At 37.4% G+C, this 26,889-nt stretch overlaps 1 protein-coding gene across 1 annotated transcript in view; it reads left to right on the top strand.

Annotated features, from left to right (window-relative positions):
* Positions 1-26,889, top strand: part of LOC136852679 (multiple PDZ domain protein-like) — a 1,083,224-nt gene that overhangs the window by 1,029,410 nt on the left and 26,925 nt on the right. Inside the window, 5 exon segments of the mRNA XM_067127591.1 lie at positions 4,359-4,445; positions 14,587-14,688; positions 17,154-17,322; positions 22,173-22,444; positions 23,152-23,175. Of these exon segments, the coding sequence (XP_066983692.1) occupies positions 4,359-4,445; positions 14,587-14,688; positions 17,154-17,322; positions 22,173-22,444; positions 23,152-23,175 (654 nt within the window).

The raw sequence follows: 26,889 nt of genomic DNA, 5'->3' as shown, positions 1-26,889 counted from the left end.
TGGCAGTTTTGTAAGCACTGGTAATACTGTAGCCTACACACAGACATGCATACACGAATACTGTACGTGCGGATGAAATTCATAACTATGCCAATGTTGGGGAATCTGTAACCGGATTATTAGGGATTTGTTGTGTACCAGTAATCCGTATGGGATTAACTGTATAGAGGGTGGGTTTGCCGAGTAATACGAAATAACAATGGCAGTAATATTTACAGAAATCACAGCAGAAAAAGGGAAAAAATACATTTCATTCCTTCCCCTCTCATCTCAGTCCCTATATCTCCCCCCACCCTTCTTCTTCCACCCCCTCCCCATCATCCCCCTCCACTCACTCACTAAAGTTGTATCATAACAAAATTCTGGTGCCTCTCCCTCCAGCATTGGGTCTGAATGGGTGGTAGATTTGCCTCTTAACTTGCTTGATTCAGTTTCCGAAGGAGAGAGAGAGAGAGAGAGAGAGAGAGAGAGAGAGAGAGTTGAGTTGAGTTGAGTTGAGTTTCTAGGAGGAAATGACTTGGGAAATAAACTCTGTATGGTGATTGCTCGATTTGTCACTTAACTTTTGAGTTAAGAACGATCCCCTGGGCCAAAAAGTTCTCTAATAACTTTCTTGCCACTTTCTCTCTCTCTCTCTCTCTCTCTCTCTCTCTCTCTCTCTCTCTCTCTCTCTCTCGAATATTTTGCTCTTAAACTTTTCTATTTACCCACACCTTTTTAACCATTCTCTCTCTCTCTCTCTCTCTCTCTCTCTCTCTCTCTCTCTCTCTCTCTCTCTCTCTCTCTCTCTCTCTCTCCCCATGACGTCACTGGGGTGACTTTGCCCAGCTTCCTGGAAAACCAATGCACCTCTATCATCCTAAGCTGCGAATTATGAACCTGGTGGCTAGTCGACTGTTAGTGGGTACCAGCCAAGATGGAAAGAGACAAAAGAATGTCCAAAATTTGGGAAGTTTAACCCCCTCCCCCCCAACCACTCTAAAGAAACCCTTTCTAAGGGCGCAAGTCTGTTCATGAACCCTTTATCGGGCAAGAAAAAGTCACTTGAATATCTCTTGACAAATGAACGCAGAATCGTCTGGAATGACATCAGGGGTGTGGGCTGAGTGTGGGTGTAGTGTGGGTATTTGGCTGACCAATCACCCTTATATCTGTTCCCCACAGTCTCCGGTAACCCAAGCAACCGGTGGCCTATGAAAACATTCGATCCGCGCTGCGCCAAGTCCCAATTTTCCGGCCAATTGTTACTTAGTTCCCCCTGTTTTGCATACTTCTTGCCAAGACCGTAATTGAAAGGGCTAATCTGACTCTCACAGGTCCATCCTCTCTCTCTCTCTCTCTCTCTCTCTCTCTCTCTCTCTCTCTCTCTCTCTCTCAAGGTTATTCCTTCATGAAATTCTTCTCATGAATAATCATTTTATATTTCTCCACACATCAGTTTCATGGCTCTCTCTCTCTCTCTCTCTCTCTCTCTCTCTCTCTCTCTCTCTCTCTCTCTCTCTGGCCACCACCTCTGTGACACAATTTTGGTGTTTAATTACATTGTGATTACAATCTCTCTCTCTCTCTCTCTCTCTCTCTCTCTCTCTCTCTCTCTCTCTCTCTCTCTCTCTCCTTGCTGTCCGATTTCCATACTCATCAATCATCAGATTCCCATAGCTATCAATCTTCTAGCTGTGTGTTATCCTGAGGGAGGCGTTTGGGATCATTTTTTTTTTTATTTTTTTATTTATTTATTTTTTTTTTTTTTGGAGTTGGAAAGGGAATGTTTATTTCCTTCCGGTATTGAGCTTTAGCTGTCGTAAATAAGATATATTGCTCTCTCTCTCTCTCTCTCTCTCTCTCTCTCTCTCTCTCTCTCTCTCTCTCTCTCTCTCTCTGAAGACGTCTATCTTTGGAATTCTATTGAAAGTGCTGGAGTGCACACTAATATATTCATAGATACACAAACACGTACACATGTGTATATGTACACTGTTGAGAGAGAGAGAGAGAGAGAGAGAGAGAGAGAGATAAGCTATAAACTTTATTGCAATATTTATATATGTGTATGTGTAAATATGTATATATGAGTGTATGTGTATAGTATACTCATACACTCGCAATCACTTGTTACATCGCCTGTAATGTTGAGAGAGAGAGAGAGAGAGAGAGAGAGAGAGAGAGAGAGAGAAATGTCTTCACTATCAAAAACAAAAAGGTTTAGGTAAAGAGAGAAATTTAAGATCACAAAATTCAGACAGCGAGAGAGAGAGAGAGAGAGAGAGATAGAGATAAGGGGACAAGAAGGTCATCGACCTGACTTCTTCACAAATCAGAGAAAACTTCTTATCTTGCCCAGAACTTTTTCTTTTTTTTATCTTTTTTCCTCGAACCAATCACCCAAAAATATATATGTATACGACGAGGTACAGCTGGTGCTTAGTGGGACAACATTTTTTATTTTCTCTCTCTCTCTCTCTCTCTCTCTCTCTCTCTCTCTCTCTCTCTCTCTCTCTCTCTCTCTCTCTCTCCTTGTTCTTTTACTGATTCTTCTTTAGGGCTAAACACGAACTTATATTCTCTCTCTCTCTCTCTCTCTCTCTCTCTCTCTCTCTCTCTCTCTCTCTCTCTCTCTCTCCCTTTCCTTGCTCATCTTTACTGCTTCTTCTTTAGAGCTAAACACAACCTAATATTTCTCTCTCTCTCTCTCTCTCTCTCTCTCTCTCTCTCTCTCTCTCTCTCTCTCTCTCTCTCTCTCTCCTTGTTCTTTACTGATTCTTCTTTAGGGCTAAACACGAGCTTATATTCTCTCTCTCTCTCTCTCTCTCTCTCTCTCTCTCTCTCTCTCTCTCTCTCTCTCTCTCTCTCTCTCTCCTTGTTCTTTTACTGATTCTTCTTTAGGGCTAAACACGAGCTTATATTTCTATTCTCTCTCTCTCTCTCTCTCTCTCTCTCTCTCTCTCTCTCTCTCTCTCTCTCTCTCTCTCTCTCTCCTCCCTTTCCTTGCTCATCTTCTACTGCTTCTTATTTAGAGCTAAACACAACCTAATATTTCTCTCTCTCTCTCTCTCTCTCTCTCTCTTATCTCTCTCTCTCTCTCTCTCTCTCTCTCTTTCTTGTTTACAGTTATTGACTAAAATCTATCTATTCAGTATGTTTACAGTCATTGCCTTCAACTTAAATGACTCTCTCTCTCTCTCTCTCTCTCTCTCTCTCTCTCTCTCTCTCTCTCTCTCTCTCTCTCTCTCTCTCTCTCTCTCTCTCTCTCTCACCCATCCATCCATCCATGCATCCATCGAACGAAAAATAAAGTGTCCTATATTTTCGGGAGGAAGGCGAGAATGATAATGGCCCTCTTTGAAAAATGGCGAACCCACCACAAATCCCTTCGGCTATCTTTAATAGGTCTTTAAGGAGGTTGAGGGCGAGGGAGAGGGGTAGAGGGGGAGGGGAGGAGGAGTCTGAGGAGGGGAAGAGTAAGGGAGGGGGAAGGGGGAAGGGGAGACAATGGGCCTGATGGATTTGGGGGAGGGTGGAAGGGAAAGGTGGTGAGTGAATGATAGGAGAATGATCAGAGGTTTTGAATAAGCTTTTTGAGAAGAGAGAGAGAGAGAGAGAGAGAGAGAGAGAGAGAGAAGCGGGGTGGGTGGGAATTCGACCACTGTGTTTGGTGTTGTTGTTTTACAACCCAAAGATTAAAAAAAAATAAATGCAGTGTTTAAAATAACTAGGTTAAGTTAAGTATACCTTAGTTTAACCAGACCACTATAACCTGACAGATTATATGTAGCAAGTAAGGTATAACCTCTAGTATATAATATAATATATATATTTATATCCTTGGAACTTTTAATTTGGCATTCGGATTCCACATCATCCAGAAGGACACACAATACAAAGTTATTTAACCAGTTCATGTTTATTTTGTAAGATTACTTGTATAACTGTGAGCTTTTGGTGTTAGATACTATTGTGTTACATTGCTGTATTGCTGTAAATATGTAAAAAGTAGTCTATCTTTCTCTCACTTGGCTTAAAACCCCTTTTTAAATGTTGTATTTTTAAAAACCACTTTTGCTGTTGATACAGTAACTGTATATATTACTGTATATCCCCCTTTGCTATTATTGTTGTTGTTGCTGTTGCTTAGAAAAATAATTTATTGCTTACCAATCCACAGTCTGTAGGTCTTTTAAGTATCTGCCATTTACATCCTGCTCATCTTTGCTCGATTACATGTGACTTGTCAAACCCTGCCGTGACTGCCGCCTGCTGCAGCAGCGGCAACAGCAGCAGCAGAAACAGCAGCCAGCTGATCTTCAATTTTTTTTCTTATCTTGTGTCTCCTCTCGGCTCAAACCCTCTGTTTTTGTCAGGATGCTGGTCCCCTCTCTCCTCCTTATCTCTCTCCTACTACCCAGCCTCCTCAGTCTGGCCTTCCTGAAGAGCTTGTCCCGCACCAGGTACTTGAAAAGCAGTCCCTACTTTTTTTTAGTTTAAGTACGTTCCGTTCATTGCCTTGCTACTTATTAGAAAGTAGGTCCGATATGGACTCTTCACGCGCCACTGTGTGTTCGTTTTCCGTGAAGTAGAAATTGTTTAGTTTAGCCTACGTTTGCCTATTTCATTCTCTTTGCTATTCAGGCATCCTTGATTCTGCTCGTTTGTTGTAGCTGTTCTCAAATCCTTGCTGTAGACCTAGCCCAGTTAGAACTATTCTGAGTAGTTTTCTTACTATTTCATGATTCGTCTCTTTAGTGTCAGCTCCACATAATATTATTGTCTGAACGTTCTTTGGGCATCTTTTGTGGTTAAGGTATAGGCTACATGTTTCTGAAAACCTTAGACGAGGTTCCCAAAAACCATAGTTTTTAGGAACACTGGCGTAGCCTAGGGACCATTTTCCCCTCTGGATTTTTTCCCCGCACCAAAACACCTTAACCTTTGAAGTCCAGAGCTGTTATACTGGAGAAAACATTCGCCCATTGCAATTTCATTAGTGGGATAAGGATAAAATGTCTCGGATATTGTAGGAATTCCTCTAATTTCAAGGATCTTAAATTCCTCTAATTTTAAGGGTCTTTGGAGCAGACGATTTGATAACACTGATCCGTAGAAGGCTTACCAACCCTTCCGTGTTAAAACAAACTTATCCTGCTGTTTTCTTTTATAATTATATATAATTTTACCTAAACTTTTGGTCAGTCAATTCACAAACAGAAAGAACATTGTGTCTTGGTAAATCATATAATATGAGAAGTTTAAATCAAAGATTTGTTTAAATACATCTTAAGCTGAATAATGTAAGTCATTGCTTTAGTTTGCATGCATGTGCAGTGTAGCCAGAAAGAAAAAAGTTTTTGTAATTATTTTTTCTCAGTATCTTTATGGTATATCTTTGCACGCTGTAAACATATATAATTAATAATAATACCAATATATTGCGATTCGTCTGAGCATGCGCAGAACAACGCACGTCAATGCATGTGGATAAGATTACGCATTATTAAATCAATTATTATTATTATTATTATTATTATTAATTTGATTAGCAGTAAGTGTTTCTAAATAAGTAGAAAATGGTTAAATATCAAGTCACATTTCACAGAAATCACAGACTCTTTCCTCGAGATTTGAAATACCAGAATCATTGTGGTTTCAGGACCTTAAAACACACACACACACACACACAAGGTCTAAGAAGACAGCAAATAAACAAAGAAGTCGACCTCAGTCCCCAAGACAAAATCTCCGTGGTCTTGTTTCCCAAGACTGTCCAAACAATTGAAGGTTTGACAATTTCCCCGTGGGTAAGACGCGAGATATTTGAACTCAGGGTAATGTTTCTCTCTTTTAGCCTTTTCTTATCGTTCTTTTTTTTTTAGTAATGTTTCTCGGTACGTAACTTTCTTATAAGAGTAACACACAGGGTTTTATGATATTTTTTTTAATTTTTTGTGTTATATAGAGGCTTTTGACACTTAGTGTTGTTTGTAGATATATATATATATATATATATATATATATATATATATATATATATATATATATATATATATATATATATATATATTTAGAACTTCCCTGCTCAAAATAAGTTTGTGTGGTTGTGAACAAAATCCTTATTCTTATAAGAATGAAAAAACACGAGAAACAGATTGAGAGAGAGAGAGAGAGAGAGAGAGAGAAAAAAATTCTCGAGTAAACACACAGTCGGAAAACAGCTAAGAAAATGGAGACTTGGTCCAAGAATTCTTGGTAAAACTGTGCAAGAAGAAGAATCCAGCCCGCAATATCCTGTTGTGGACTTGATCTTGGTTACCGAGTTAAATTTAACATTAACATTAACATTTATTGACAGAAACACGATTTATGTTCATTTTAACATTCTCTAACATCGTTGCAAATAACATTGGTGGCAAAATGAAGAGAATAAAGACAAAGAGTTTAAATTTATTTGTTCTCCAAAAGAAGAATTTATTCTCTCTCTCTCTCTCTCTCTCTCTCTCTCTCTCTCTCTCTCTCTCTCTCTCTCTCTCTGTTGTGATCAACATTGGCATAATGGAGAGAATAAGGAAAAAGACAGTTTGAATTAGTTTGTGCTAGAGAACGAATGTCTCTCTCTCTCTCTCTCTCTCTCTCTCTCTCTGGCACAGCCCATGTCTCAAAATTTTGACTTGGTGTGGTTAACTACATTGCAATAATCTCTCTCTCTCTCTCTCTCTCTCTCTCTCTCTCTCTCTCTCTCTCTCTCTCTCTCTCTCTCTCTCTCTCTCTCTCCCCTGGCCAACACCCCTTGTCTCTGAATTTTGACTTGTTGTGGGTTAACTACATTGCAATAATAATTCTCTCTCTCTCTCTCTCTCTCTCTCTCTCTCTCTCTCTCTCTCTCTCTCTCTCTCTCTCTCTCTCTCAGTTCCTTGAGAATGATAATATTCTTTGCCAACTTTCCCAAAAAGATTATGAACTTTGAACTTTTACAGTCAGGGGACCTCTCATATACTTGCTGAGACAGTGTTGCCAACATTGCCCAAGTAAGACAAGTAAAATATGCGCCGAATTTTCTTCGGCACAATCGAGTTTTCTGTACAGCTGCTACAGCGTATAATCAAGGCCACTGAATATAGATCTATCTTCCGGTGGTCTCGGTATAATGCTGTATGAGCCTGACCCTGAAACTCTAACTACGGCCTGGTGGTGGCCTATCCTATACCGTTGCCAGAAGCACGATTATGGCTAACTTTCAACCGTAAATAAAATAAAAACTACTGAGGCTAGAGGGTTGCAATTTGGTATGTTCGACGATTGGAGGGTGGATGATCAACGTACCAATTTGCAGCCCTCTAGCCTTAGTAGTTTTTAAGATCTGAGGGCGGTCAGAAAAAGTGCGGACGGACGGACAAAGTCAGCACAATAGTTTTCTTTTACAGAAAACAAAAGAGGAGTATTCCAGGGTGAGCATCTTTGTCTGGGAAAGAATAAGGGAACGTGTACCATAAAAATAAAATGGTAATGGTACCATACACGTAACTTACTGAAGTAGGCTACCGTTTTCAACAGGGCAACAGATGTACTTTAAGTTTCTCTTTAAATCTTCTGTACCATACAAAGAAAATGGTACTTGTACCATACACGTACCTTACTGAAGTACCGTTTTTAACAGGACGACAAATGTACCTTCTCAAGATTCTCTTCTAATCTCCTGTACCATACAAAGAAGATGGTACTCGTACCGTACGCGTACCTAACTGAAGTACCGTTTTTAAGAAGACTACTATTGTTCCTTCTTAAAATTCTCTTCAAATCTCCTGTACCAAACAAGGAAAATGGTTCTGTACCATACGCGTACCTTACTGAAGTACACTTTTTCACAGGACGACAAATGTACCTTCTTAAGATTCTCTTCAAGTCTCCTGTACCATACAAAGAAAATGGTACTCGTACCATACGCATAACTTACTGAAGTACCGTTTTCAACAGGACGACAAATGTACCTTCTTAAGATTCTCTTCTAATCTCTTGTACCATACAAAGATGATGGTACTCGTACCATACGCATGCCTTACTGAAGTACGCTTTTAACAGGACGACAAATGTACCTTATCAAGATTCTCTCTAATCTCTTGTACCATAGAAAGAAGACGGTACTCGTACCATACGTGTGCTGTACTGAAGTACGCTTTTCAACAGGACGACAAATGTACCTTCTCAAGATTCTCATCAGATCTGTACCATATAAAGAAGATGGTACTCGTCGTACCATACGCGTACCTTACTGAAGTACCGTTTTGAAGAAGAGTACCAATGTTCCTTCTTAAGATTCTCATCAAAGCTACTTTTCCAGGAAGGCCAAAGCCAAAAGTTTCCCCTCTTTCCAGAAAACGGTAATTGGAATGGAATTAAATGAGCTCTTATTTCTCGAGTGTTTTTCCAAAGTTTTAGTTTTCTGTAAAAGACAACTATTTTGCAGGCTTTGTCTGTCTGTCCGTCCGCACTTTTTTCTGTCTGCACTTATTTCTGTCTGCACTTTATTCTGTCTGCATTTTATTCTGTCCGCACTTTTTTCTGTCTGGACTTTATTCTGTCCGCACTTTTTTCTGTCTGGACTTTATTCTGTCCGCACTTTTTTCTGTCTGGACTTTATTCTGTCTGCACTTTTTCTGTCTGGACTTTATTCTGTCCGCACTTTTTCTGTCTGGACTTTATTCTGTCTGCACTTTTTCTGTCTGGACTTTATTCTGTCCGCACTTTTTTCTGTCTGCACTTTATTCTGTCCGCACTTTTTCTGTCTGCACTTTATTCTGTCCGCACTTTTTTCTGTCTGCACTTTATTCTGTCGGCACTTTTTCTGTCCGCACTTTATTCTGCCCGCATTTTTTTCTGTCCGCACTTTATTCTGCCGGTACTTTTTTCTGTCCGCACTTAATTCTGCCGGCACTTTATTCTGCCGGCACTTTTTCTGTCTGCACTTTATTCTGTCCGCACTTTATTCTGTCCACTTTTTTCTGTCTGTCCACTTTATTCTGTCCGCACTTTTCCAGACTTTTTCTGTCCAGACTTTATTCTGTCCGCACTTTTTCTGTCTGGACTTTATTCTGTCCGCACTTTTTCTGTCCAGACTTTATTCTGTCCGCACTTTTTTCTGTCTGGACTTTATTCTGTCCGCACTTTTTCTGTCAGACTTTTTTTCTGTCTGGACTTTTTCTGTCCACACTTTTTCTGTCTGCACTTTTTCTGTCAGACTTTATTCTGTCCGCACTTTTTCTGTCCACTTTATTCTGTCCGCACTTTTTCTGTCCAGACTTTATTCTGTCTGCACTTTTTCTGTCCAGACTTTATTCTGTCTGCACTTTTTTCTGTCTGACTTTATTCTGTCCGCACTTTTTCTGTCCAGACTTTATTCTGTCCGCACTTTTTTCTGTCCAGACTTTATTCTTTCTGCACTTTTTTTCTGTCAGACTTTATTCTGTCCGCATTTTTTCTGTCAGACTTTATTCTGTCTGCACTTTTTCTGTCCAGACTTTATTTGTCCGCACTTTTTTCTGTCTGCACTTTATTCTGTCCGCACTTTTTCTGTCCAGACTTTATTCTGTCCGCACTTTTTCTGTCCAGACTTTATTCTGTCTGCACTTTTTCTGTCTGGACTTTATTCTGTCCGCACTTTTTCTGTCTGCACTTTATTCTGTCGCACTTTTTTTCTGTCTGGACTTTATTCTGTCCGCACTTTTTTCTGTCTGCACTTTTTCTGTCTGGACTTTATTCTGTCCGCACTTTTTCTGTCTGCACTTTTTTCTGTCTGCACTTTTTCTGTCCAGACTTTATTCTGTCCGCACTTTTTTCTGTCTGGACTTTATTCTGTCCGCACTTTTTCTGTCTGGACTTTATTCTGTCCGCACTTTTTTCTGTCTGGACTTTATTCTGTCCGCACTTTTTTCTGTCTGGACTTTTTCTGTGGACTTTATTCTGTCCGCACTTTTTCTGTCTGGACTTTATTCTGTCAGCACTTTTTCTGTCTGGAATTTTTATTCTGTCTGCACTTTTTCTGTCTGGACTTTTATTCTGTCTGCACTTTTTCTGTCTGGACTTTATTCTGTCTGCACTTTTTCTGTCTGGACTTTTTCTGTCACTTTTTTTTTTTTTTTTTCTGTCTGCACTCTTTTCTGTCCGCCCTCAGATCTTAAAAACCACTGTGGCTAGAGGGCTGCAAAGTGATATGTTGATCATCCACCCTCCAATCATCAAACACACCAAATTGCAGCCCTCTAGCCTCCTCAGCAGTTTTTATTTTATCTAAGGTCAAAGTTAGCCATAATCGTGCTTCTGGCAACGATATAGGATAGGCCACCAGTAAATAATAGCGTCATTCCAGGAATCATGGTAGGAATTGTGTTGGGAATAGCAAGGAATCCAAGTAGGCAAACCGCGATAGATAAATGGATTGCTACTTGCATATTGAACGTTCTGGGTTTTGTGAGCGTGCGCGCGTGTAAGCGCGATTTTGTTTTCTCCTGAAATGGGTGGCTTTATGTTGGGTGGGTGTTTGGGATTAATCTCTCTCTCTCTCTCTCTCTCTCTCTCTCTCTCTCTCTCTCTCTCTCTCTCTCTCTCTCTCTCTCTCTCCATCTTTATTATAATGTTATTTAAAACCATGACAAATCAAGTAATTGTCCAGTTTAAAAAACCTATGTAATTGAAATATTAAAATATTTTTTGACATTGGGAAAAAATGGAAGAAAGTCACGGGAATTTTTTCCCGAGAGACTAGAAAATAAATCCGAAATCTGGAGTTTTTTCGGCCGGGAAAAAAGTAAAAAATTGCGGTACTTTTTTCGTAAAATCTAGGCCACCGAAAATAAATCTATCTTTCTTTGGTCTCGGGATAATGTTGTATGAGCCGCGGCCCATGAAACTTTAACCACGGCCTGATGATGGCCTCTCCTATATCGTTGCCAGATGCACGATTATGGCTAAATTTAACTTTAAATAAAATAAAAACTACAGAGGCTAGAGGGCTGCAATTTGGTATGTTTGATGATTGGAGGGTGGATGGTCAGCATACCAATTTGCAGCCCTCTAGCCTCTGTAGTTTTTAAGATCTGAGGGCGTACAGAAAAAGTGCGGGCAGAATAAAGTGCGGACAGAAAAAAGTGCAGACAGAATAAAATCCGGACAGAAAAAAGTGCGGTCAGAAAAAAGTGCGGTCAGAAAAAAGTGCAGACAGAAAAAAGTGCAGACAGAAAAAAGTGCAGACTGAAAAAAGTGCGGACAGGAAAAAGTGCGGACAGACAAACAAAGCCGGCACAGTAGTTTTCTTTTACAGAAAACTAAAAAAATTATTATCTGAATATTTAACAGTCATAAATTTTTTTCCCAGACGATAAATAAATAAATAAATATCCGTTTTGTTGGATTCGATAAATTCATAAATATCGGCAAATGATATTTTATCGTTGAGATATTACATTTATCCCGCCGGGGGTTTGTGGGGGGTGGGGGGCGGCGGCGTGCCGGGCGGGTGTGGTAATATGAGATTCAACAGACGCGTTTATTTTTTTACGGCTGAAACGGGTATCATACAAGTACAGGAAAAATTATATATTAATTTTAATATTTTCTTGCTCATATATTTTGTCATTTGAACTTGAATTTAGTGATTTTATATATAATATTCTGTGAAATAATTATATCTCTATAATTTGTAAGTAACGAGAAAAAGTACATTTTAGTTTTCTGTAAAAGAAAACCTTTGTGCCGGCTTTGTCTGTCCGTCCACACTTTTTTTCTGTCCGCCCTCAAATCTTATAAACCACTGAGGTTAGATGGCTGCAAATTGGTAGGTTGATCATCCACCCTCCAATCATCAAACGTACCAAATTGCAGCCCTCTGGCTCCAGTAGTTTTTATTTTATTTAAGGTTAAAGTTGGCAATAATCGTGCTTCTGGCAACGACATGAGACAGGCCACCACCGGGCCGTTGTTAAAGAAACGACAAAAAGGTTGTTATTGTTATTATTATTATTATTATTATTATTATTATTATTATTATTATTATTATTATTATTATAAACAGCTGATGCCAAACGGCATGCAACCCGAATAATGTCAGTTTGAAAGGGTTTCGGACACTGCCACCTTTCAAAAATAATTTCAGGGGTATTTTTGTAAAACCTTTCATCTACCTTTAATGCCCTGGGAATAAAAGGAAGCGAATAAAGGACGGGAATAAAAGGAAGGAAAAAAGGAAAAAAAATCGTGATTCAAAGTGTTTTATTGACAAGGACAATATTAGAGTCAATTATGACAGAAGCGATTTTGGCATCCCTTTGATCAAGGTAGTTTGTAAAAAATACTCTCTCTCTCTCTCTCTCTCTCTCTCTCTCTCTCTCTCTCTCTCTCTCTCTCTCTCTCTCTCTCTCTCTCTCTGGACAATTGATTTGCGATTAAAAAGTTATTGCTGTAAACATAAAGGCATTTTCTCTCAAGGTTGGACGCTCTCTCTCTCTCTCTCTCTCTCTCTCTCTCTCTCTCTCTCTCTCTCTCTCTCTCTCAGAACAAACTTCCAAAGCGACAAGGAAGTTGAAACTTTTGCACGGTGTAACTTTCCTTGGCTGCATGAATAATACTTTTTAGATTTTTTTTTTCTGTTCAGGCGCAAGAGTTTGCTGTAAAAGCCTTTGTCAATTCATTATACACCATTATTCACTTGTTTTCTCACGTCCCCTTTATTCTTATTTCTTCTTGTATATCGCTTTTATCTTCTTTTTTGTTGTTTTTCCACTTTTAGTTATAAGTTTTGTTATGTTTAGTTCAATTCCCTGCTAATGTTTACCTAAATCGATTTGTATGAGACGTTCTTTTAGGATAAGAAAAGTCAAGCGTTGCGTCGTTCTTTTAAGCATTAAGATTTTGTAATTGTTTTTTCAGTCATTCTGTTGAGACAAAAGGCTTTATTTTTATATTTTTAAAAGTCTTTCTCGGTTCTGTTCAGGCTAATGGCTTTTAAAAGGCTTTTTTTATTATTATTTAAAAGGCTTGCGCGATTCCTATAGGATCAGAAATAGCTGTCGCGGCATTGAAAAGATGACACATAGGTCTAAACAGCCCTCTGTGTATCGTAAAGAAGAAGAAGAAGAAGAGGGAGAGAAAGAGGAAGAGGGAGGAGAGAGAGATGGAATTATTAGGGTTTGCGAACAGCTCTCTCTCTCTCTCTCTCTCTCTCTCTCTCTCTCTCTCTCTCTCTCTCTCTCTCTCTCTCTACCTCATCATTACGCTTCAAACTCCGCAGATTTGCCTGATATTTTTTTTTCAAACTCCGGTGCGTCATTATGTGATATTTTTACACCCTTGCTGCTTTTGATGAGAGAGAGAGAGAGAGAGAGAGAGGGGGACGTATTCAGATGGCTGACGCATCCCCCAGTGGACACATTTGTGCCAGTATGTGCGCAACTGTGCCCCCTGAATAGATATGCATATGGGTGGACCCATTAGCACTTATTGCGCGACTTCTCTCTCTCTCTCTCTCTCTCTCTCTCTCTCTCTCTCTCTCTCTCTCTCTCTCTCTCTCTTAATTCTATTTTATGAACGTAAATATTCATATACATTTGTCAGTTCATGTGTGCACATAAATTTTATTCTCTCTCTCTCTCTCTCTCTCTCTCTCTCTCTCTCTCTCTCTCTCTCTCTCTCTCTCTCTCTCTCAGTCAGGAAATAGTTTCAATAGAATTTTATTATAGAATTTTTGGAACATACTTCATATATGAGAATCATTACAGAATTTTTTAAACATACTATATATGTGAGAATCATTACAGAATTATTGAAACATGCTATAAGAGAATCACTACGGAGCGTTTGAAACATACTATATATATATATATATATATATATATATATATATATATATATATATATATATATATATATATATATATATATATATATATATATGTGTGTGTGTGTGTGTGAGAATCATTACAGAAGTTTCGGCACGTATCTGTAATCAACAAGTGTCGGATGACACCTAAAACTATATTAAGGGTCTTTTATAGAAAAAAAACACTTGTGCAGGTGTCAAAAGGAGTTTTCATCTAGGAGAGTTTATTTTTAACAGGCTTAAATATGGTTCTCTCTCTCTCTCTCTCTCTCTCTCTCTCTCTCTCTCTCTCTCTCTTCGATTCTGTCTTACTTTAATAATCTTACGTTTGTCAGTTCATGTATGTGTATAAATTTTGTTCATATCTCTCTCTCTCTCTCTCTCTCTCTCTCTCTCTCTCTCTCTCTCTCTCTCTCTCTCTCTCTCTCTCTCTCTCTCTCCAATTCTATTTTATATACTTAAATATTCATACATGTGTCAGTTCATGTTTGTGTATAAATTGTGTAAATAGATTTTGTCTCTCTCTCTCTCTCTCTCTCTCTCTCTCTCTCTCTCTCTTTCTTCCAAGCAAATTTAGTATTCGTGTATTAGCTTTAGAGAGAGAGAGAGGGTGAGTTGGGAAACGAGAGGTATAGGCCTAAGCAACCACCAACCCTCTAACTGAATCAACTTAATCCCTCTTCCCTTGATAAACCTTCCCAACTGACCTTTGACCTCTCTCTTCTTTCCAGGGTCAAGCTGGACTGGGCATCATGATCATCGAGGGTAAACACGCCGAATACGGCCAGGGCATCTTCATTTCCGACCTGCAGGAGGGATCCGTGGCTGCAACGGTGAGTAATATATATATAGATACAGTAATATCGTACCTGTATAGGTCTACCTGTAATTGGTACGTGGTCGTTACCTGTACATGTATGTAGGCCTATCATTTTTTAGAGTTGTATATATATATATATATATATGTATATATATATATATATATATATATATATATATATATATATATATATATATATATATATATATATATGGTGGTTTTTAAGCTTTAAATACTCTTTATAGCTATTATGAAATTAATATGGTTCAAAGTTCAGGATATCCAATATGGACGACCTTAGTTGTATACAGTACATACCAATAATTCATCTTTGATTTCTGGATGAAAATAACAGTTGTACTTATAATTCTAAGTTGTTTTTTTGTCAAATTAACTATTTATAAAAATACTGGCATGTGTAGTAACGTCTTGCAATTGTTACGTTATTAAATAATAATAAATGAAAATACATTTTCATAATAGCTCATAAGATTATAACTTACTTAAGTCTCCCCGGGAATAGATTTCACGTGTTCGATATTTTGCATATTTTTAAAGATTAGATTAAACGGAATGGTAAAATGGCTTTTGAAAAATATTGAAATATTCATCTTTCTAATAATTTCAGGCATTTTTTCAAAATTTATTCAGAATTTTTGAAGAATAAGCAATTTTTAGTTAAATCGTTAAGCCTGTGTCTAGTTTTAATAGTTTTCACTAAGCCTAGTTGAAGCTGAGACTGATCCATCTTATTTTGGAAGCCTTAATTGAAGTAGTTTTCTTATGTTATTATTTATTTCTGATTTTAATTATTTATTTCTTATTTCATTTATAGGCATAGGCCAAATTTAACTTTGATTTTAACGCTTAATAGAATATCTAAGTTATTTATGCATAATGTATAGGCCTAGGCTAAGTAGCCACGTGTGCGTAGCGGCCTATGTCAGTGATCTGGATAGCGTAGATTAACATTTTTATATAATCATCAACCCTTTTTTTTTTTGCAGGTGTTTTTAATTTAGGGGTAATGACAATTTTACTATCAATATTAAAAATTAAGCATGGTCTAGGAAAGATGAATCTAACCTGACCGGGTCGAAGGTTGCGCCCTAAGCAGACCCAGGTTAGGATAGCTTAGGTTAGGGTAGAATGTAATTTTTTTAGTAATATATGGATGATGAAAAATGAATGGCATAAGTATGATACAAAAATAAACGCTAATTGGTGAAAATGATGTGTTTAAAATTAGGACTATGCCAACTGTCCAGTAACATTTTAAAAGTTACCAATATGACTCCAGCCAGCCATATACTAGACGCCATTAATACATTACCATCAAGAACTATGGTTGGCCTGGTTATTGATTGAGCAGAGTTTCATATCACCGGTATAGGCCTAACTGTATTGCATTCAAATTTAAGGATAATTGGAGTAAAATAAGAGCAACTGTCCAACTTTCAGTCTGCTTACAGGTGATAAGTTATGTTTTCTGTTATTAAAAAAATATATACATATAAACGATGTTATGCGAAGGTCTTGCCAAATTGCACAGAGGAAATGCTTTTCATCGTAATTATCATGGTGTGCCACCTGTGCTGGGCAATACTATTTATATTACACTTACTGCCTGCTATTATGGTAGTGCATGTTTTCTCCAGCCACGAGATATGAAAAATTCGTGTAAAATTTCATATACTTAACAGAATGGTTTGTGTATTGGTGTTTTACGTTAAGTTTCCCAGATTGTTGTGTATGAATCATAGGCCATTAATTGACAGATCAGTATTTACATGCAGTATAGTGTTCTGAAGAATTAGAACCTACAAGTTAAATGTTTGGAATTGATAATAAACTCTGTTCGTGTTCAAAATTATGTTTAGTATTGAGCATAAAATCATTGGCCCTTGTGTAGTGTAAAACAGATTAAAAGGCTTTTTAGCATTCAAACAATTATGCATATTCATAATTTTATGCATTGACTAGATACATATGTGGCTATTAATGTATAAACATGGAATGTGACCTGTAAATCTGATGTTATTGTAAAATGATACTAGGAACATATACTTCAGTTGTAGACTTTTATCATTTATAATATATATCATTATGAATATTTTTTGTCATGCCACCATTTAAGGTGTGATAAATTTGTAGGTATATCTCGTAAATTGAATGTCGAGTGTAAAGCATAAGGTTAGTTTAGGTTAGTCTATAGTAGAGTGACCTTGTTACTTAAAGGACTTTGTTGACGTATCAGGAAATCAGGCTCCCGAAGTATCTGTTAAAGTGAGGCGCAACTTACTGAATGTTAAGTCTAAAGTACAGGTTAGCTTTGATCAGGAACTGTGTGGCATTGCAGTTAGCTGTAAGATATCAAGAAATATTCAGGCCGTAACGCAGGAACTTGGCTTCTTAATTAAGTTGATGAAGATTTCCTTTCGTTAAATCCTTTTTTATAAACCTCGTCCTCTCTTCCAGGCCGGACTCTTAGTGGGAGACATGATCTTGTGCGTGAACAAAGAGGAGATGGTTGGGGTGGACTACGACCAGGCCACCAGCATCCTCAAGAAGACCGAGGGCGTGATCAACATGTGGGTGGCCAACGCAGTGAGGGCCGACGGAGGGAAAGGTGGCAAGAAGAAGCCAGGTCAGTCTGGGGTCAAGTCGGCGGCCTTGTTTTCGTTGATTCCACGTTACTCTCTTCCGTCTGAACTTAACGAACTTCTCTACCTATCTTTGCTTGAGGAAAAAATCTTACTCATTATAATAATCTCTTCTGTCTATCTGTCTTTGCTGGTTAAAAAAAAATCTTCCACATTAAATCTAGGATGTCATGAGTATACAGTACTTTTAACCTGTCTGAAATATGCATTGTGAATTATTCAGTCTTGTTAAACCTTTATGGATCAACTGTACATTGTTATTTTAATATTATTTGCCTTTTATGCAGTAAACAAGATGTTTACAGAGGTCTGTTCAAGGGTGCTGTATTTGATTCACGGTGAAAATTTGTGTTAAAAGGTCCTTGATTTGGTAGATACATCAATAAGATTCAGATCTTAAGTGGTAAAGATCAGTTCATTTATAGTTTAGTTGTTCAGTCTTGTCAGGCATTTAAAAACCCATATGTTTATTTTTCCAGCAAACATAATTTAAGTAACAGGTTACTGAGTTTTCAGTAATACCCTCTGTATATGATTACGCAATCTAGTTACCTTAACAATATGAAAGCAATGAAAGCAGATGTTCTTATAAAAAAAATACATCCTTGCTATGAAATCTTCGTAACTATACAGTTTTCCAGTCTTCTCAATAATGTCTTTTTTTCTGCTAATCTCTCTTATTTCTTTAACACTTGCTCATTCTTTAGATTGTCAAAAGTACTTGCGTACTTCTAACATACATAAGTACATGCTTCACATGTGTTATATGCCTTCAATTTTGCTGTGTATAAGTATTCATTTTATGAATGTATACATGTAGGAATATATGTATATTCATATACTTATGTACTTATACATGTGTATGTATGTACGATGTATATATAAAACACTATTTAGGCCATTATGAAAAAATAGTATAGAAGTAAATGTTTAATGTCAGCATGAGTTGATATCATTAGGGTATACTCGCTGTTTTGTGCAATAGATGATACGAGAAGAGAACATGCCTTGGATGTCGACTTAAAAGTTAGTCTAAAGTTGTCGTAGTTGCGCGGCCTTGGCGGTCTTTGTGTGTGTGAGAGCCTTCTTGAGGACCAGTCCAACTTCCGTCAGTAGTAGAAGTTTTTCTTTCGTTTCAAAAACCGTAAAGGAAAAGTCTTCAGTTCAGCCGTGTCTCGGCAGTAGATGTTGTGCGTATGCTTGTCTGTCTGTCTGTGCGTGGATGTGTGTGTACGTATGTGCGTAAGCGTCACGTATATGCCGTTCGTTTGGTCTTCTGGGGGTCTAACTAACACAGTGTGCCTCCTCACCTCTCTTTGTGCTTTTGCCCGTCTGGTTCCGCTGTTCCTGCTGCTGCTACTGCTGCGTCGTGTGGTCCTGGTGATGATCGTTGTGGGCTGGTGTGCATGGCCCTGTGTGAGTATGACATGTTTAAGTCATGTTATCCCACCCACGCGTCGATTGTCCACCCGCCCTTTCCGTTTTATCTTTATCTTTTGGCTGCTCGAGTAAAACCCCTTTATAGTCCTGTTGCCCCGTTACCAAGTTTAACCCTTTTCCAGTGTCACTTTGTAGTGTGATCCTAATCGTAGCCTAGACCTACAGATGTTTGATACAGTACAGCATTGGTTTTATCAGTAGGTGTATGCTGGATAAGAACCCAGTCAGTGTTTGAAGTGTAAAGAAAAAAATACAAGTATTGTACGGTGCTTTCTTCAACGTACGTCATGTTGAGATTGAATTATTTCGATTGGCCTTCAGTTGTTAAATCCCAGTGCAAAGATTGTACATGAAATTTTCAAGTTCCTACTCTCCTCTTATATGTCATGATCTTTCAGTTCCAGAATTATCGTAGATATTAATGTCGAGACTCATTTTTGGGATTACATGCCCAGTAAATTGACGAGTCCAGTATGGACTAATGATTATTTAGAAGTACAGTAATTAGTTTTCTCATTGTATGTAACTTACAGAAAAGTTTTTGTTATCTGTTCATCATCAAATACCGTGTACAGTGAATACTGTAATTCTGTTGGAATACTGTAATTTTGTTGGGACTTGAATCTGTATTTTACCTGCAAATGTTTGCCCAGAAAAGTTTATAAAAATACGAAGTATTGTAACCAGTAAGTTACACAATTCAGTTTCAGCTCCAAAGCACCAATTATGTCTAACATCAGATTGATAGACAGTCACCACTGTAGACCCACAGTGGAGATTTTCCTCACTCCTATTTATTTTTGCACTGGTTTATTGTCAACCCCTTGTATTCCCAATCCTATTTTGTCATGTAACCCATTTACACCCTTTGTTTCGTTGAGTGGTATATTTTACATGGTACTGCATCCTTGTAAAACTTATGTAATGGTATTCTTGTAAAGTCCTGTAGTTGAAGTTTGCATATTGAAACCCCTGTGTCCACCAAATTTGTGCTAAATGTAGGAAATCCAAAAAGCATTTATTATGTGGGTTGAAATTGGCAGTTGCTTTCATATATAAACGATGCTAAATTACCTGTAGACGTAATATTTGAAAACTATATTGGCGTTTCTCAATAAAATATCACATTATGTGACCAAGGCACCAGTAGGTACCATTCTCTTCTAGGGTCCAGTAGTATTCTATTGCTGTAGATGGTAAACCATTAACTGAACTTAATCAGAAGTTTGGTGCACAAGAGTTGCTAAGAAATTTGGTGAACATGTCCTGTAGCTTAAGATATTTCTTTCTGAGGTTCCTCCTGGCTAAGAGTTCGTGTTATGTCTCAGTATGTGTTCAGTAGAAAACCTTGTGATGTGTAGTGCATTAGCCTTGAGATTTGTGATATTTATTACCATCTTTTTAAGAAATTGTAGTACTTCTGTTTTCTAGCAGTTAATGTTTTTATTAATCAGCTCCAAATGTATATAGATTGTATACTTTTGTTTAAATGCTATTTGATGCCAATATTTGAAAAGATTTATGATTATTGATGTCAGTTGAGCTGTTTTAGGCCTTCACAAAGGAGTCTTAACTATTCTTCAATGGATTGTGTTGAATAATGTTACAACAAATGGGTAAATTGGTATTGATTTTCAGTGTGGGAAATGCTTTGACCCTTAACAAATACAAACAGGTCTCTTTAGTAATACACAAGTTTATCCTCTTTTCAAGAAAGTCATTTTTAAAGTACTGTGTTTACTGCAAAAGTTTAACATTTACAGGAAGTTTGTTGATATTTCAACACTAAACATGTGACCCTTCCATAATAATTAGGTTTTCCAACACCTGTTTGCCATGAATGTTTATTCAAAGGTACCTGGAGGTTTGAGCACACATCTGAAGGCTAGGCTTTGAGCAAAATTTAGTTTTTAGTTTTTAAATACTAATGAAATGTTTCCTGGATTCTAGTTTTGTTCAATTTGTATAAGTTCACTACTTTATTTCAGAGAAAATGTTGCTAATATTTAGCCTTCATTATAAGAAGGGGTCTCTGGTCCACTTTTGGTGCTGGATGTGTGAAGTGTCCAAATTTTAATGTTAAAAATACTATAAAATAAGATATTTTCAATGCGATTTCCAAAATGAAGTTCAGGCTTAATTAGGCTATTAACAGGTATTTTGCAAAGCTGTTTGACACAAGTTAGTTCTGATTGCAATTTCTGAAATTATGTGATTTACAGTAAACTTCATGTGACACTAAAGATACTTTTCAGCGTCTCTTCTGCTCCATCTGCAATACTTCCTACCTTTTAATTTTCATTCATTTCCTTTGAACACCTGCCTACTTACCTGTCCAACTTCTTTAACGTTACATTGCTTTTATTTTCACCTCTGACTTACGAACAGATCCTTCTGGTGAGCCTGTGAATGTCTTCGAGGGGACTCGCTAATCTCAGTAAACCAATTTATAAAGATAATTATGAATATAACAAGCACTTCATTGTATTGTGGCATTATTTTTTTACTACAAACAAGAAGTTTATATTCTCCAAGTAAACCTGTTGAAGATGCAGATAAGAGCATCTTGTTATTGTGTTGTTTATGGTGATATATGACTTTATTTCAGTATTGTTCAGGGATACTGTTGAATAACATACAAAACTATGATGCAGAAATCTCTAGTTATTAGGAGATTATACTCATACATTTACATTTCTAAGTACAGTACTAGACAGTACTTCCCCTTTTGTCATCATTGCTTTTACCTTGTAGGGGGTTAGTGCCATCTGTGTACTTCACATGGCGCACTGTAGGCATTACTTGAGGCTCTTAGCAGCGTCCCGTTAACCCCTAGCTGCAACTCTTTTCATTCCTTGTACTGTACCTCCATTCATATTCACTTTCTTCCATCTAACTTTCCACCCTCTCATGACAGTTGCTTCAACATCATTTTCAGCGCTGAGTGACCTCATAGGTCCCAGCACTTGGCCTCTGGCACAAATTTTACATTCCAGTTCCAATTATTGCTTTTGTGAGTCTTTGTTATTCCTCGTGTATTTGTCTTTTATTATAAGTCCTGATTTTATCCATAATATGTGTACCTCCCCTTAAGTGCCAGAATGTTCTTTATCGCATAAGTTTAGTGGCTGTTTATAAAGGGTATGGCTTGATCCGTAGATGCTGAGTTGGCGATGTGAATTGAAATCCATTGCGGTAGAACGTAAAATATTTTGGTTTTCACTCGATATTTAGTGTGATAGCCGTAGGGAATGATCTGTACTGTGCATACGATGTTTTGTCGTGCATTGGTTTGAGTTTTTTAAGATTTAAGCGATCATTTAAACCTTGTCATTTTATAGTGTACGCATCGCTTTTGGTAGTTCGCTCGCTAACCTCCGCCTGCCTTCGACAGATGTGCCTCCCAAACCTACACTGGGGCAAAAACCTGCCTTGCCGGCCAAACCGACCTCCGTCGCCGCATCACCTTTGCATTCGTCCGCTTCTGCGTCTCCCGTGGTCACCGCTGCCATTCCCTCGTCGTCTCCGCCCCCACCACCTCCTGAACGCCTCAACCCCGTCGAACGCCTGGCTTCTCACGGTCTGACGTCGCTCACTTCCACCTCCTCCACGACCTCCACTACGTCTTCGCCGTCTTCGATTCCTCCAACAGATGACCCACCACAGGTGAGCTCCTGTTTTAAATGGTCGTTTTTGTTGCTGACAAATGCATGTCAAGCGTTTGTACAGTTTTTTTTTTTTTACTTTGTGTTAGAGCATGGACTTTTGAATGAATTATGCATGTTAATCTGAATTGATTCTTACCTGAAATTTGAATATGCACCGTCATAATAATGACTACGGTTTCCGTTTGTCTAAGAAGCCTTTGGCAGTCTCAGTGAGAGTATTAAGATTACAGTAACTGTACTCCTGTGTTCTAAATAATCTGAGTAGGCTATAGCAAACTTTTAAGTAGAGGTCTTTCATGTTCAGTGCTGGTACAGTAACACTCATATTGTGTTTCTGTACTCTCAGACCTGTCTTGGCTGGGGCATGCTGCTTTTTCGTTATTTAGTGTTTATAAGAAGTTAATGACAGATTGTTACAGCATTTCGTAAAGAAATGACAAGCAGACTAACTACTGTAGTGTACCTTACGTTGATTCCTGAATGAAGATAAAATGTAGGTTACCAGATTAGTAGTAATATTTCAGTGTCGAAAGAAGAGTTTGTTATGCAGAAACGATGGTTTTAAAGGTGTGATTTTGTTTTTGATTTGCTGAATGCATGTTTGATTATGCCAGCATGAAACGAATTGGGTCGTAGTGATGGCAGCTATTCTTAAATTTACAGAGATTTTTTTATGAGTTTTTAATTTTATGGTTTTGTTTCTAGAAGAATGACAAAGGAACTCCAGCGGTATGTAACCTCAAGCGGCGATCAAATTCCCAAATTCACTTTCTTTGCAGGCTAAGAGCCTGGTATTATTAGATGGCTGGAAGACGCCCCAAATTCTGCCAGACTTACTGAGATGCTTTTGATGCGACGAATTAGCTTTTGGGTTTCAGGATTTCAGATTTCATTTGAGTAATTTTGAAAAACATTACTAATTGATAATCAGATTTTGCTGTTGAGAAATTTTTTTCATATTAGACTGCACAAAAAAATTAATTCCAGCATTGCTTCTGGAAGGATTTGTTAAATCTAACATGAACAGTTCACTTGTAAATTGATAGTCATTTCTTGAAAAATTTTCATAATTTTAAATCATTCACCATAACATCTGTCTGGCATTCTTCCATCAAGTAATACAGACATTACATACTTCAACAAAGAAAAAAATTTGGGAATTTGGATTACGAACAACAGCTTTTAGCTGACTCTTAACTTCTTTTTGCTTCAAGTATACATTTATCCATTTGCTTGGTACTAACAGTGACTTAAGTCGGTTGTGACTGCTGCTAAGATGTGAGGATGACATATTAAAATAATCCAGAGGGTTTGCTCATGAGATATTGCTTTGCTCATTTTGTCTGTGAATAGCTTTTGCATATTTGCAAGCAAATGCCAAAGGGAATAGTATCAGTTAAAACAGTTTGTATGTATTCATTGCTGCATGATAAAGGGTTGAAAGGATGTGGTGCTTGTGTGGGAAAAGGAAAGCTTTATTGAAATGTACGTATAGCTCAAATTGCAGTTGTATTTACGTATGCCAGGAAAATTAAGCTGTTCCTACGCCAATACAAACCCTCGGTCTTTACGTATGGGAAGTTAATCCCATGTGTGAAGACCTCAGGTTTGTATGACAGGAAAAATACAAAATATTTTAAAAAATTTGTCACTTGTTCCTACACAGACGCAAGCCCTCGGTCATTACATATGGGATTACCTTTCCCACATGTAAAGACCTCAGGTTTGTATGGTAGGAAAAATACGAATTTTATTTTTTAAATTTGTCATTTTAAGGGTGACGTAAGAATTTCAATCACATAAATCTTAAAGTTGACACGAAAGTGAGAGAGTTTGCAGATTGACAGAGTGATTCCTTACTCACTGAAAATTGAATTTCAGTCTTAGCTGTACAGTACATTGTTTTGTTTTATTATGGCAATCGAGAAAAGAAAGACTGGCTGAAGAATTGCGAAGAAAAGGGACGTAAAGCTAAAATCTTGTGAACTTGGAGAAGGGAAAGGGTGTGCCTCATGTAGTATGAAAGGCTGTCGAAGGTCACGGGGCAAGGATCACGGGAGGAGGCCTTGGGCTTTACTTAGCAGCTCTCGAGAAATATTGACTTTTGGAAATATTCCTTTGTATGCCATTTTCTGATAGATGTCTTGAGTTTATGTGCCAGTATTGTACTGTACTATTAGTTTTTTGTGTATTACTAAATGTAATACACAAAAACACCTGAAAATTGGGTATTCCACTTGTTTTGTCCTCAACTCCAGACTTCTGCTGTAGAAAAGTCTTGACGAGAAGGCAAAAGGATTGGGGTACCTATAAAGAGAATCAGTATTATTATTATGATTATTATTATTGTTACTGTTAAATAGTTTAACCTAATAATAATAATAATCATAATCATAATAAAAGTTATCTGCCTATCGTGATACCAGGTGAAGTATTGTTGTTACAAGATACTGAATAATCATGTTTCCACTTTGGAAGTGGTGCGAAAATAGTCGCTCACTTGAAGCAATTGGTAGGAAATAAGAAAAAATTTTTGTAAATACTGACCTCATAAGTTTGTTCATACAAACCCATACTTCAAATATACATACATAGGTAACAGTCTCATATATCTGTTAGTAATATAAAAATTGTTTATCATGCCATTAAATTTTCGAAATTGGTGATGTGTCAAGTAACTATATTTAGGCATTTTGAATTTTAAAGTTGATTCTGAAGGGAAATTCTTAGTTCAAATTTGGGACTAACTGATTAGTGGATATGTGAGGAAATTTAACAGATCGTTATGTTGCTCGGAAAAATGCTGTAAATATTATTAAACAAAGAAGAGTTTTTTGTTGAGGATTTTAATGTCGCTCCATTTCGTTTCTAGAAAACGGGGGGAGAACCAGCAGCGGTAGGTAACCTGAAGTGTTGTCAGATTCCCAAATTCCTGTCGTGACGTACGTCACTTGGAATTTGGGAATTTGTATGCAAGCAAGCTTTCGGTTTATATTTGCGGCTTTTGGTAGTTGTTCGCGGGATTGAGTCGTGCCTTACAAACGAGCGAGCGCTTTGCATTGCTAGGTGCTAATGGAGCTGTATTGCAACTTAATTTCATTGTTTCTTTGTGAGCTGTGCTTAATTGCAATATATAAAGCAACAACATAAAGTACAAGAGGAGATACTCCTAATTGCAATATTTTTATTACGGCAAGGTAGTTTGAGGAGCTGGAGAAAATAAGTACAGGCAAGGATGCAGAAAATTACAGAACATAGACGTTATTGAAGTCCTGTTATACATGCTGTACTACAATGATGTTAAGTAAAGAGAAGATACTGACATTATTTCAAGTCAGAGGAATAACAGAAATAATTAAGCTGCATCTGAAGCCAACCACAAGTTACTGTAAATACATGAAATCTAAACAGAATGTATAAAAAAAGACTGTAAGTGCTATATGGTACATTTATAACAAAATCTTTGTAACCTCAAACCTGTCTTGTATTTGGAAAGATGATTATATTTCGAATTTCTTAATCACTGATAAATGTCAAGAACTAGTTGGCATTAATCTTAGTCATCACAATTTGGACTTTTTTTGAAATACAGTCTTCTAAATTTGTCATGAATATCTTCATATGGGAAGAAACAATCTTGAAGCATTCATATATATTGTTTCTTTAGTTTCAGTTCTATGGTATATAGAGTTGAGAAATAGTTTTGAAAGAAATTTTTAGCATGCTTCTTTTAAAGAAGCTAAGAACTTAGTAACCATAATCTAATACAAGAGAAAATCTGTTTAGATATTTTAATCACTTTGAATTAAGAAATCTTCCATGGACTTCATGAAACTTCTGTACCCTTATGGTTTATTTGTCTCGACCTTGAGATAATTCTTGTGAATTCAGTCCAATATTCACTTGGAAATGTAATAAGTAACATTATAGCAAATGGAATTAACAGCAGTATGTATCTGCAATGAGTATTTATCTTACAAGAGACATAGAGTGGAAGGGGAAAGTAAATCAGGCTAGAGGAAGAGGAAAAAGCAAGCGGTTGTTGACATTCTATCGCTAGAATACTGGTGCCATATTGCTACTATTACAAGCTTGCGTTTACTCTCAGGAGCGTAAGGTTAAGTACTTATCTCATCTGTATAGTACATTGCTTTCTCAAATGTACCATTCATGAAGTAACTGCTTCGCTAAATTAGACGTAAACATTTTTATAATTGTTTGCTGCACAGATGTGCTATGAAAGGCAAGTAAATTTGCTGGATTCAGAAGGCTTTTCTGTTCAGCGTTTAGGCAGATGTGGCTGGAACATTACAGGGAGCTTTAATGGTGTCGGTTGGAGGAAACTTAAGTTCTCAGATGAATATGGTGTTCAAAAGAGCTACATAGTAGGCCAGACACGTGTTTTAGATATTCACCGTGCTTTATATATGCTAGCATTAGGAT

This window comes from Macrobrachium rosenbergii, chromosome 26 (genome assembly GCF_040412425.1).
Source record: "Macrobrachium rosenbergii isolate ZJJX-2024 chromosome 26, ASM4041242v1, whole genome shotgun sequence".
Lineage (NCBI taxonomy): Eukaryota > Metazoa > Arthropoda > Malacostraca > Decapoda > Palaemonidae > Macrobrachium > Macrobrachium rosenbergii.
This window is presented reverse-complemented; position numbering and strand designations above follow the sequence as displayed.